Source organism: Lepus europaeus, chromosome 5 (assembly GCF_033115175.1).
Source record: "Lepus europaeus isolate LE1 chromosome 5, mLepTim1.pri, whole genome shotgun sequence".
NCBI lineage: Eukaryota > Metazoa > Chordata > Mammalia > Lagomorpha > Leporidae > Lepus > Lepus europaeus.
Genome location: NC_084831.1, coordinates 51,597,052 through 51,610,485, shown reverse-complemented (window position 1 = coordinate 51,610,485; position 13,434 = coordinate 51,597,052). Strand labels below are relative to the sequence as shown.

Here is a 13,434-nt window from a genome sequence, read left to right as displayed (position 1 = left end):
TGCGCATCTAGAAAGGCTCTGGTTGATATTTGCATTACTGCGAAGGCACACATTTGTGAAGATCTGGGCTGTTTGCCAGTCAGCAGTCACTCTCCAGACTGGGACAGAGAAGGGCACGCCTCCTGGCTCAGGTGGGTAGTCCCCGCCCAGCTACAGCCTTCTGCGTCCTTAGCGACTAGGGCGGGAGCAGCCTCAGCCCAGGAGCCGGGCGCTGTGATTGATCAGATTCCTGGGATCGGGTCGCCACGCCCCGTGCCTGTCCACCCGGTCTCCCCGCGTGGGTTCCTGGGCAACACAAGGACTGCACACCTGTGAACCCCTCGGTCGGGACACGCCACCCTAGCGGTAAGACTGAGCTCAGGGCTGACACGCAGCTGCTGGGCAGGGAGGGGAGGTAACCGTAACTAATTCTGGGCCTTGAAGTTTCCAGGCAGTTTCCCGGAGGTTGCAGACTCGCAGGAGGTCACTCACAGAGCAAGTCTTCAACTCTGTGCATTTGGATCACGATGATTTCCAAAGGCCTTTCAGTCTTAAAAGAGCCCTTATTACAAAGTGGTCAGCTTGTGGCCAGGTTTAGAGAACTGTGTGTCACCATTAGCATGGGACCTATTTAAACAATCAGTGCTTATGTCATGCAAAATCTCAATTTCAGATTGATTGGATTGTTGCAGAAGCTGGTGGTGATAACCATTCCCTCTTTCCTGCCAGAAGAGCTGCTTCAAACACGTTGTCTCCCTGTTGAGTTACGCTCTCCTTCACCTGAGAGCCTAGCTGAAATCATCCTGGTTTTGTAAAGGGGGAAACTGAGCATCAGAGCACTCTGAATATGGAATATTCATATCTCCTATTAATGCCTCAGCCTCCTCGGGGACCCCACAAGGGCCTCATTTGATCATCTAACGCCCCAGTAGATTTGTTTTGCACACTTCTTGGGTGGGGCAGCCAGCTCTGTTCATTATTGGTTCTGGGATGTTGAGTAAGTTACATTTCTACTTTATACCCATTCCTCCAACTGTGAAACAAGAATAATAGTAATTAAAAGCGTTTTACTCATACCTTTACTACAAGTAGTGAGATAATGTAGCATACTCCATGCTCTGAGGGCCCTAACTGGATCTGAGATTTAAACCGATTAACAAGAAAAAAGAACATAAATCTAATTAATACAAGTTTTACATGGCACAAGAGTCCTTTTTTTTTTTTTTTTTTTTTTGGACAGGTAGAGATATAGATAGTGAGAGAGAGAGAGAGAGAGAGAGAGAGAGAGAGAGAGAGAAAGGTCTCCCTTCCGTTGGTTCATCCCCTCCCCCCCCCCCCAATTGGCCGCTATAGCAGGTGCTGCGCCGATCCAAAGCCAGGAGCCAGGTGCTTTTCCCTGATCTCCCAAACAGATGCAGGAGCCCAAGCACCTGGGCCATCCTCCACTGCCCTCCCAGGCCACAGCAGAGAGCTAGACTGGAAGAGGAGCAACTGGGACTAGAACCCGGCACCTATTTGGAATGCTGGCACCACAGGTGGAGGATTAACCCAGTGATCCAGGGCACTGGCCCAAGAGTCCTTATAAGTAGCTGAACTGCCCCCCCCCCAAAAAAAAAAAAACTCAGATTCAGTTACTTATAGTCTGAATATAAGACAAACAACAGTAAGTTGTAATGAAACAACTAAATGATGTGAAGAGGCTTACAACATAAGCGTTAACAATGTCTGTCCAGAATTCCATCTCAGCTCCTCATCCTTGAGGATAAGGATGGTGCATCTTTCACATGGTAGTTTCAGCTTCCGCTATTTAGAAACCACAGAAAGATCAGTGAGTTTTTTGCACCTCCTATTGATCAAATGCCTTTTAAAAAAGATATATTTATTTATTTATTTGAAAGTCAGAGAGAGATTTTCCATCCACTGGTTCACTCCCCAGATGTTTGCAACAAGCAGCACTAGTACAGGCTGAAGCCAGGAGCCAGGTCTCCCATGTGGGTGACAGAGGCCCAGACACTTGGACCATCCTCCACTGCTTTTCCCAGGCCATTAGCAGAGAGCTGGATCAGAAGTGGAGCAGCTGGGACACAAACAAGTGCCCATATAAAATGCCTTACTGGCCACACGTTACACAGTGCCAGCCCCTATCAAGTGACTTTAACTTCCATGGTCAATGTACCAAAATGGTGTGTTCAAACTCCTTCATTGGTAAGCATGTGGTGCTGTAAACACTGTTTTTGTTGTTGTTGACAAGACTGCTGCAGTTGCCATGTGAAAAGCCAAAAGAAATGATTTGCTCATTTTTTACCTCCCAGATTTGAAGAAGTTGTGAGAAGTATCATGTCTTTGCACTGGAAGAATCCTCAGGGCTCAGATGCAATGCCCAAAATCATGGTGAAAATCATTGGAGGTAAACATTTTCGATATCTCGCAGAGAAGCCGAACATGTAAGTTTGCTGCTTGAGAAATATGTTTCTCTTGGCCGATAATGAAGTTTTGTGTGTTTTTTTTTAAACCCGGAAATTTACATTTAAAAAATGCAATTTGTGGAAAATTAAGTCATTAAGATGCTACAAATGAATTAAAAAGTGCTGATAACTTCCATGTGCACTGTTTTCCTGATATTTTTCTTCTTCATAATTCCCCATTCTCCTTAATTACTCAGGCTGATTTTCCAAATAGACGGGAAATATGAGCAATGTGACATTTATAAATATTAATGGAGAACTGCAGCTTCTCCTCATCAGCTTGGTAATAGGCCACGTGTGGTAATGTATTTTAGGGGGGTAGAGGAGGAGGGCTGGTAGGCAACTTGTTATAAATTAAAGGAGTGGGAGGAATAATATATCATAGCGTACACGGTTTTCACTTACTCTTGCTCAGATTGGATCTTCCACTGAGCAGGGCTTTCAGAGGGTGGTTAAGTACCTTCCTTCCCTTCCAAACTTGTCACAGTCACACTGGAGGGAGGACACATAGAGCTCTAGAATTCACTAGAGGCTTGTCTCAGAAGGGTGTGAGCAGCTCTTCTCCACGGGGTTTTGGTGATTCACGAAGGCGAAAAGTTACTAGACCTGCCTTTCTTATGTAAGTGATAGTGAGTCAATCATGGCTGTTCCCTCCTAAGATTATTTCTTCAGGTCTTTCCTCTATTTCAAAAACCCACATGCTGACAAATAAAAAATACACACACAAACAAAAATATGAGGGCATAATTGAATATAGGTATAGAAAGCAATAGTGACTATACTTGGCTTCCATCAGACACCTGGCAGGTCCTCAGAAATTAAGATTTGGGATGTAGCTGGAAGCCTACTGGGTCAAGGTCATCAAGACCAGGATTACAATGAACAGGCTTCACAACGGCTTCAGAAAGGCAAATGGGGGTCCTGGGCTGTAATTTCAGTGCTGGCTGCTCTCTGCTCATGTATCTGGGAAGGCAGTGAAAAAGGAAGTGCCTGGGCCCCTACTACCCATGTAGGAGATCCAGATGGAGGCATGGGCTCCTGCCTTCAGTCTGGCCAAAGATATCGGTAGCGGTCATTTGGGAAGTGAACCAGCAGATGGAAGATCTCTCTCATTCTGTCTGTCTCTATTTCTGCACTCAGTCTTTCAAATAAATAATAAAAGTATTTAAAAAAAAAACCTAAAAAGCAAATAGGTTTTACTGCTCCACCCTTAGTACCTAGACCCATGTCTGACTCACATTTGGGACCCTTACAGGGCTGAGAGATGTGAGTTTGAGTATCAGCTCTGTTTCATATTGGCCTTTGACATTGGAAATGTGGATTGATTTCCCTGGCCTCAGATTCTACATATATAAATTGGGTGTAAAACAACACCTAACTAGCAGGGTTGTTAGAAAGATTAAATAAGAAAAAAAGAGTATGTAAAGGCTGACGCCACGGCTCAGTAGGCTAATCCTCTGCCTTGTAGCGCTGGCACACCAGGTTCTAGTCCCGGTCGGGGTGCCGGATTCTGTCCCGGTTGCCCTTCTTCCATGCCAGCTCTCTGCTGTGGCCCAGGAGTGCAGTGGAGGATGGCCCAAGTCCTTGGGCCCTGAACCCCATGGGAGACCAGGGGAAGCACCTGGCTCCTGCCATCGGATCAGCGCAGTGCACCGGCTGTGGCGGCCATTGGAGGGTGAACCAACGGCAAAGGAAGACCTTTCTCTCTGTCTCTCTTTCTCACTGTCTACTCTGTCAAAAAAAAAAAAAAAAAAAAAAGAAAGAAAGAAAGAAAAGAATATGTAAAGTACCTTTCCAGTGACTATGATCTTCAAAATGCTTACTCAAACCAATCAAATCTCTTTCTATGAAATGTTTGCCATCCCTTTTATCTCCTATGGCTAGAAGGCAAGTTTTCTGCTTTGTAGATGAGCAAACTAAGAGACTGTAATAAGGTTAGTGATTATTTCAATATCTGTCAAATTTCCATCACTATCATGAAAAGTAAATAAGATTACTTTGGATACCCAGTTCAGATCTTCTACCTGAAAGATTACATTGAGACTTTATTAACTCAATTTCCTCTTTAAGTATTTTGTTTAGCTTCATTTTATTCAAAAGTACTGCTTTTTTCCAGGGGTATCAAGCTTAATATGCTATTAATATGAGGATGGAGAGGAGATCTTGTTGTTGTTTTAAAAAAATAGGAAGAAATACTTTATGTGAGAAGATGTCATATCTTCCTCTTTATATTTAAATTTCAAAAGCTAGGAAATAAGAGTACATTAAATCAGCTAATTAATTGTAAATTATTTTAAGATTTACTTCATTTATTAGAAAGGCAGAGTGAGAATGAGAGAGGAGGGGAGAAAGAAAGAAATTATATTCACTGGTGCAGTCTCCAAATGGTCACTATAGCTAGGGCTTGACCAGGCTGAAGCCACAAGACAGGAACTCTAACCGAGTCTCCCACAAGGGTGGCAGGGACTCAAGTACTTAAACCAGCATCTATTGCTTCCTAATCACATTAGCAGGGAGTTGGATCAGAAGTGAAGTAGCCAGGACTTAAACTGGCACTCAGTTATGGGTTGCAGGTTTTCCAAGTGGCAGCTTAACCTATTGCACCACGGTACCTGCCTCAATTAATTATAAATTGAAACACAGTTCTAAACTAAAATAGTCTGTATCATCCATGACACTGATTTTCTTTGTATCTGCTTTCTAAGAACTTTATGCATCAAGCAGGATGACATAGTGAAGCTAATTAACATGCTTTGATAAATATCCTGGTATGATTCAACAAAAAATAATTCTCAGCAGGCCTAATGTTACTGGGATAAGGAGAGATCCACCATTATCTTGTATGTCCTAGAATCTGTCTCCCCCACAGTGTTTACAACCTCAAGGTGAGGTCTCAAGTTGGTATTGTCTTTGGGTTGAATCAGTCAAACACATTAGTAGAAATCTATAAAAACAGCAAAGTAGACATGAGACAGAGGGGGACTTGAACCATCCTCTGCTGCTTTCCCAGGTGCATTAGCAGGGAGCTGAATTGGAAGTGCAGGAGCCAGGACTTGAACCAGTGCTCTGATATGAGATGCCATCCCTGCATGCAGTGGCTGATGCTGCTGCATCACAGTGTTGGTCCCTGGTCTGATTTCTCTATAGGACATGTGTTGAACAGTGCATCACACCTAAAGATATACATCAGTATATTGGCTTGCTAGGGCCACTGTAATAATGTGCAACAAACAGAGTGGGTGAGAACAACAGAATTTATTGTGTTCCAGTTCTGGAGGGTAGAAATCTGAATCCAAGGTATCCACAGAGCCCCTATGTGTGAAGGTGGCAGGGAAGGTTCTGCCCATGTCAAATCTCTCTCCTTCCTTCTGGCAGCTCCGTGGTTTGTGGAATCAAAACTCTGAACTTCTCCTTACTCTCTCCCTGTTTCTTTATCCGTGTCCAAATCCCCCCCCCATTTATTTATTTATTTAAAAATTAGAGTTACAGAGAGAGAGGGAGACAACGAGAGATCATCCATCTTTTGGCACACTCCCCCAGATGGCTGCAACAACTGGGGCTGGGCCAGACCAAATCCAGGAACTAGCAACTTCGTCCACATCTCTGGGTAGCAGGGGACTCAAACACTTGGGCCATCTTCCACTGCTTTCCCAAGCCATTAGCAGAGAGCTAGATCAGAAGTGGAGCAGCTGGGAGATGAGCCAAATCCCATATGAAATGCAGGCATTGTAAGCAGTGGCTTTACCCACTATACTACAACACCAGCCCCCAAATATCCTCTTTCTATAAGGACTCCAGTCCATTGGGTTAAGGGACTATCTTTTTCCAATATTACATCACCTTAACTCACTACATCTGCAAAAACACTATTTCCAAATAAGGTCATATTCTGAGGCATGAGGGTAAAGACTTCAACACGAGAATCTTGGCAGGCATACAATTCCAGCCATTTCAACCAACTTCTCATCTTACAGATGAGATGAGATAATCGAGGCCTCAGTTAGCCTAATGCAGGCTGAAGCTCCAGACCAGTTACTAAGAACTAAGATGGGAAGCCAACTCTCCTTCCCTCTTTCCTTAATTTAACCTGTATTGTTGTTGAGAGATGAGAGGAAAATATGAACATCTTGTTAACATACATATTAATTTGCAAAGGTGCTAATCTATAAACTTCAAAGAATGAAGTAAGTGTCCTCCAATTTGTACCATGGTCATCTTCCTCCCAGATTCTGCAACCAGAAGCCTTGCAACCCAGCTCTTTATTGGTAAGCTGTTGTCTAATCCCTCTCTGCAGCCTTGCTCCTCAGCATGTAGTCCATGAACCATCCAACATCAGCCTCACCTGGGAGCATGTTGGAAACAGAACCTCAGAATCTCAGCACGCCCTTCAGAGATGTTGAGTCAGAATCTGTCCTAGACACTCCAATGCACATTCCAGATTGAGATGCTCCATTCTCAAATAAGGCCAGCAGGATCTTTCCAAAATACAAATCTGATAATGTGCTGCCACCACCAATCCCAGAATTCCCTGCCATACCTGGGGCTTCTATTACACTCTTAGGGATGATTCTACTCTGTGACCACATCCTGTCCATTGGTGTCTCCTTCATTTTACTGTAAATTCGTGTGCACAACTATATCCTTAGCACAGAGGACAAAATCACTTACATGTTCAAAGTCTATTAAATGAATTATAATAACATGATTGCCAGAAAAGTAAAGATCTATAAAGACAGCACTTAGTTGTTTTAAATAAAGCTAAGTCTAAATGCTTATGCTTTAAAAATAGCCTGCAGATGCTACTATGGAACACTGAGATATAATTTTTGATATTCCTGGAAAAGAAAAAAGCAGGTGACAAATACAGATAATCTGATTTCCAAAAAGGAGATAAATCGAATGACTTTAAAAAAACAACAACAACAGGCCGGTGCCGCTGCTCAATAGGCTAATCCTCCACCTGCGGCGCCGGCACACTGGGTTCTAGTCCCAGTCCGGGCGCCGGATTCTTTTCTGATTGCCCCTCTTCCAGGCCAGCTCTCTGCTATGGCTCGGGAGTGCAGTGGAGGATGGCCCAAGTCCTTGGGCCCTGCACCTGCATGGGAGACCAGGAGAAGCACCTGGCTCCTGGCTTCAGATCTGTGCGATGCGCCGGCCGCAGCGTGCCGGCAGTGGCAGCCATTGGAGGGTGAACTAACGGCAAAAGGAAGACCTTTCTCTCTGTCTCTCTCTCTCACTGTCCACTCTGCCTGTCAAAAATTTTTTAAAAATAAATAAATAAATAAAATTAAAAATAAATAAAAATAAAAAATAAAAAAACAAAACAAAACCAGAGGCAACCTTAATAAAATTTTAGATTAAATAATTAAATATATTAATTATGAAAACAAAACATGAAAGTGATAATTACTAAGGGTAGACAAATGTTGACTTGAATCAGATTATTGCAAACTGGCCCCATTTCCTTCACTGGTGAAGTCACTGTAGCCCAAGGAGGATAGACAAATAGTATCGTTGATTTCAATGACCAGTAGGTACCTTTTTCTCACAAAGTCCTGAAACAAGACAGAGACTTGTGGCTGAATGGTATTAAGGCAGATAAATACTAACATGGTGGTGACTGAATAACTGAGCCCAACCTGCTGGACATGTGGAGGACTTGTGACCCTGCTCTTATTCAACAGTTTTTAATAAACTTTTCAGAAGGAGACAGAAAAATGATTATTGTATACATGCAGGCAAGCTGCTGAATGCTGAGAAAACTTGGCAGGACGATGGGATAAAACAAATAATATCAAACCATCAGGGAAATATGCAAAGTCTTTCTTTAGATAAATATACATGTTCATGGTTACATGGAATCAATGTTAAGTTTTTAAAATTTTTAATTATTTTTTTAAAAGATTCAATATGGTTTGTAGATAAAAGTCTAAGAAAACAATAATGTTGCCTTCCACCCTCCCTTCCTCTCTCCCCCTTTCTCCCTCCCACCTTCTTTTCTTCTCCCTTTGTCTTTTTTAATTTTAAAAGATAACATATTTTAAATTTACATTACAATAAAAAGACTTAATACTTCACCCAATAAGAAGTTTAACAAGTAAAAAGCAAAAGACCCTAGCTTAGTGCAAATATAGACAATGGCTGTAGACAATAATTGAATGGGAAAATGACCAATGTCTGTGTTTGAGATTAACATGAGCAGAGGGATGGGATGCAGAGGCCCACTGTACTCAGTGTTTCATTCTGGGTACCACATTTGAGGAGAGATCCTTGAATACTAAAAGTGTGGGCAGCAGAGGGCATTGTGTAAAATATGTCCTAGAGGAACATTTGAAGAATCTGGGAATTGATTTGTTAGACAGAAAAGGAAGTAGATCAACTCAAGAAACTCCTTTGAGTAGAGAAGCTACCAGTGAATAAAGCTGACCTCCATCATTCTTTCCAATGCTGTCTTGGGACCCAAACCACTTCCTTCATCCCCTGGATACATTGTTGTATGGTGTCGCAAAGCACAGTGGAAGCTGGCTGCAAGTTTTTATGGAGAAGGATAATAAATATCTGCAATAATTTACATATTTATGCTTAGGTAAACAAAAGTATGGTATTTTCTCACATGACTCTTTTGGAGCCCATATTCTGTCATTTCTTAACCCCTCAATACTCTTCATAATTATAAATTCTCTGTGACTTGTTCAATATTCTTATGAGTTAATATTAAGAGTATTAGCAATTAATGCATATATGGAACTCCAGCAACAGCCTTTTCACAAACATTAACCAAGTGCCTACTAAGTTTCAAGCCTTGGGATACAGTAGTGTACCTAAAGTTCTAGTTGTATGTTCCCAAAAACAGGTAAATAATGACCATTCGAATGAGAATAGCACAATGAGGAAAACCAAGGATGTTGAGAAGGGTGTATCAAGTCAGAACAGGTGTTCCCAGAAATCCTGTCTGACTAGGTGTCCTCTGATCCTAAGTGGGGTGGAGACATGCAGCAAGAACTACCCACTGAAAATTGTCCTCGTTTAACCATCAGTGAGCACCTAAAACTGAACCAGTCTCCATCCCAGTGAGTGGCTCTACTGGATTCTAAAATCTGCTCCAGATTCAGAGGCTACAACTTCTCACATGCCACAAGTTCTCCAGTTACTGAACATTTGCATTTCCGAGCAACAGCTACAAACAAATGTCACCTAAGTGGACCACCTACAGTCCAAGTAAACTGCATGGACAAGGTTAACATATGCTTACCTCATAAAAAATATGAGGCCACAGAGACGAACGAGTAGGGCTCAGACTGTGAACAGTTTGGCCAAGGAAGGTACTTTGAATTTGTTCTACTAAGATGGGAATCCACTGGAGAATTGAGAGAAGTGGATAACATTGTATTTATGCTTTCTAAAGAATGGTTCTGGATCATTAGAGGCGGCAAGATGGCGGAATAGGAAGGGAGCACACTATTAGTCCGGTGGAGAGACAGGTTAACAAAAGTGGAGATACTGCAGGGTCAAGGAAGAGTAGGGGAAGAAACAGCAGAGGAAACTCTTCTGGAACTAGTGATTCACAGTGGACCTGCGTGGAGAGCGTGGGAGCCCAAGTTCGGGACACCAGCGGCAGAATCAACACACCACCCCTGGAACGCGAGGTGAGCCGAACCTCAACAGCCCAAGACACCAGTGGGAAAGCGGAAAGAGGAGACTAGAGGGAATGAGGCTTGAAACTCCGTGGGGAAAAGTTCACCAGGCTAACTAGAAGAGAGAGAGGAAAAAAAAAAAAAAGTGACCGATACGGACACAAGTTTTTCTCTCTCCGCTCACCCCTCAAAAGCGAGCAAGACAAAGAACAGGCGCCATTTTGGACATACGTCATAAGCAGGGCGACCTCAGGTCTGCACCGGCCCTGAGCCTAGCAGAAAAACCTGACTCTGGGGGGAGGGGTGAAATAACAGGAGATTAGCATCTAACTTGGCAACCCAGTGAGAGACTGCAGAATTGGAGCCCACACCTAGGGCAGCAGAGATTCCCTGTGTGGTCCTTGGGAAAGAGCTTCCGATCTCTGGCTCCTGTGGGTATATCATTCGCCTGCTAACTACCTCCAATTACATTCAGCTGTGCGGAATTACTTCCCTTTTGAATCAAAAAAAGAAAGAAAGAGAGATTTACCACACCTAACCTGGGAGTGTCATCTTTGACACACCCTCAACCCTGAGGAACCAAACACAGCTCTCAGTCCACACTCATCTCAAGCCTCTAAGGCTCCACCAAAAGCAGACAGTCCACTTAATATAGAGCCATAGTGTAACAAGAAAAAACACCATAGTGAAGAAACCAAATATCTCCAACATGCCAAACAACAAACGGAAAAACCGAGGTAACAAGAACAAGGAAGACACCATGACGCCCCCAAATGAAAAAGACACCCCAATTCAAGATTATGAAGATGATGAGATCAAAGAAATGTAAGACGCGGATCTCAAAAAATTGATAAGAACATTAAGAAGTTCTCAAAAACAAGTTCTTGAACTACAGAAATCCTTAATGGACAAGATAGAAAATCTCTCTCGTGAAAATGAAATATTAAGGAGGAATCAAAATGAAATGAAACATCTAGTGGAACAAGAAACTGTGGTAGTGACGAGAAATCATAATGAAATGAAGAATTCAATAGATCAAATGACAAACACATTAGAGAGCCTTAAAAACAGAATGGACGAAGCAGAAGAGAGAATATCAGACTTAGAAGACAGAGAACAGGAAAGGAAACAGGCAAACCAAAGAAAAGAAGAAGAAATTAGAAATCTAAAAAATATTCTTGGGAATCTACAGGATACTATAGGATACTATTAAAAAAAAACAACATTCGGGTTCTAGGAGTTCCTGAAGGCATGGAGAGAAAGAAACGATTAGAAGGCATTTTCAGTGAGATACTAGCAGAAAATTTCCCAGGTTTGGAGAAGGACAGAGGCATCTTAGTACAGGAAGCTTATAGAACCCCTAATAAACATGACCAAAAGAGATCCTCACCACGACACATCGTAATCAAACTCACCACAGTGAAACATAAAGAGAAGATCCTAAAAGGTGCAAGAGAGAAACGTCAGATCACTCTTAGAGGATCTCCAATTAGACTCACAGCAGACTTCTCATCAGAAACCCTACAAGCTAGAAGGGAATGGCGAGACATAGCCCAGGTACTAAGAGAGAAAAACTGCCAGCCCAGAATATTATATCCTGCAAAGCTCTCATTTGTGAATGAAGGTGAAATTAAGACTTTTCATAACAAACAGAAACTGAAAGAATTTGTTGCACTCATCCTGCCCTGCAAAAGATGCTTGAAGATGTGTTACACACAGAAACACAGAAACATGGTCACCAATATGAAAGAAGGTAAAGGAAGGAAACCTCAGAGCAAAAGATCACAGGAAGCTCAATTTCTCTTTGACATAGAATTAAACTCTGATGCTCTGTTAAAGCAATGTGTCAAAGTAATCTATTATGTTCTCTTGATGTCTGTTAAATTCTAATTGTTCAAAAACAGCTGAATTTTTATTAAGAGCTATGGGTTATTTAAATATGTGCTTATTTTCAAAGATTTCAATAATCACCTTGTAACAATGATCAAATTTGGTCTATGTTATGTCATGATTTTAAGGAATCTTATTTCAACCAGATATTTTGGATTTTGAGCCTTCTTGGCATTCTTGACAGGCATTCAAAAAATCAAAGTTTCAAACAATCTGGTCTCTAAAATTTCCAGTAAATCCTGGACTTTGGTTTTTCCAGTTTGGGCCCAACTGAAAAAATCGAAGGACCTATGTCTCTCATCTTATAGAGACACCAACTAATCAGGCTATTTGGAGTATATTAGAAGTACTGTCAAGATGTGATGTGGTACCAAACTTTAAGTTTCTATAATGGAAAATGCTATTAATAGAAATGTTTGAGAATTAAAAAGTCTAATGATCTTGTGTTACTAGACATGATAGTTATCTTAATGAGAAAGCCCCAGAGGCCTAAAAGGTTAAATACTTGTAAAATCCTGCAGGTGCTTTCAAAAATACTGTGAAGTAAGCAAGTGCCTCTTGTTGGTTGATGAGTTTATAATTTTAAACATGGAGACTTAAAGTCTTTTGTCATCCACAGTCATATATGATTTGCTGCCCATAAAACTAAAGCGTTGTTGGTTCTGGGTTTAGCTGTCCTCCTATAGGTTCCTATGGACTTTTTCCAGCCACTTTTATTGTATTCAGTACTTTGGGATGGCTCTGTAAACAGATGAAGCCAATAATGTATTAACAGTACCAACTGAAAGAAAGTATGGTTAACTGAGGTTACTAAAAACAAAAAGCAATTCAAATCAATTGGCAATCTACAAAAAGAGTTAAAGATTTTAAAAGCTATTATTAAAATTGCTAAATTGGTCTATTATGCTATGTTATATGTGCGTACATATTGTATGTCCACATGGGGAAATTTTATTAAGAGTTTTATTTTAAATGGCTTATAGATAAGATTGTCCATAAATTTAAGCTGCTAAAATCAATCAAAGATACATTTTAATTTGTGGGACCTGAATCTGTGTATCATATGTTTTAAACTTGTTGGTAGAAAGAAACTAAAAACATTTTATATGGTTGTGCTTAAGTTTACTGGCTAAACAAACTACACCATGTTAGATATTTCAGAGGTGTTTTCAAATACATAATTCTTAAAATTTATAGAAGGCATTGGACCTTCTGGTAAATGTTTTCTTACGTTGTTATCTAATGGCTGAAACTCTTTGCTAAGTATTCATGTGATATTGCTATTGTCAGCAAGCAATCTAGGACTTGCTCCCTCATTTCTCTATTCTAAGCCCAACTTGTTCTTTCATTTCTCTATTCTCTTCAAGGTAGGAAACTAATTCTATTATGAAGGAATCTGTAGGACACACAATTTAATCTTTAGACCTTATAAAAGAGATGGCTAACATTTTTCTGCAATAGCATAG

General features: G+C 41.3%; 1 protein-coding gene across 1 annotated transcript in view; it reads left to right on the top strand.

Annotated features, from left to right (window-relative positions):
• The first annotated feature begins 2,316 nt into the window (after positions 1–2,316).
• The window catches only part of C5H1orf87 (chromosome 5 C1orf87 homolog), an 85,773-nt gene continuing 74,655 nt past the window's right edge, over positions 2,317–13,434 (top strand). The window contains exon 1 of the mRNA XM_062190089.1: positions 2,317–2,423. Coding sequence (XP_062046073.1) covers positions 2,317–2,423 — 107 coding nt within the window. The remainder of the gene's footprint in view (positions 2,424–13,434) is intronic.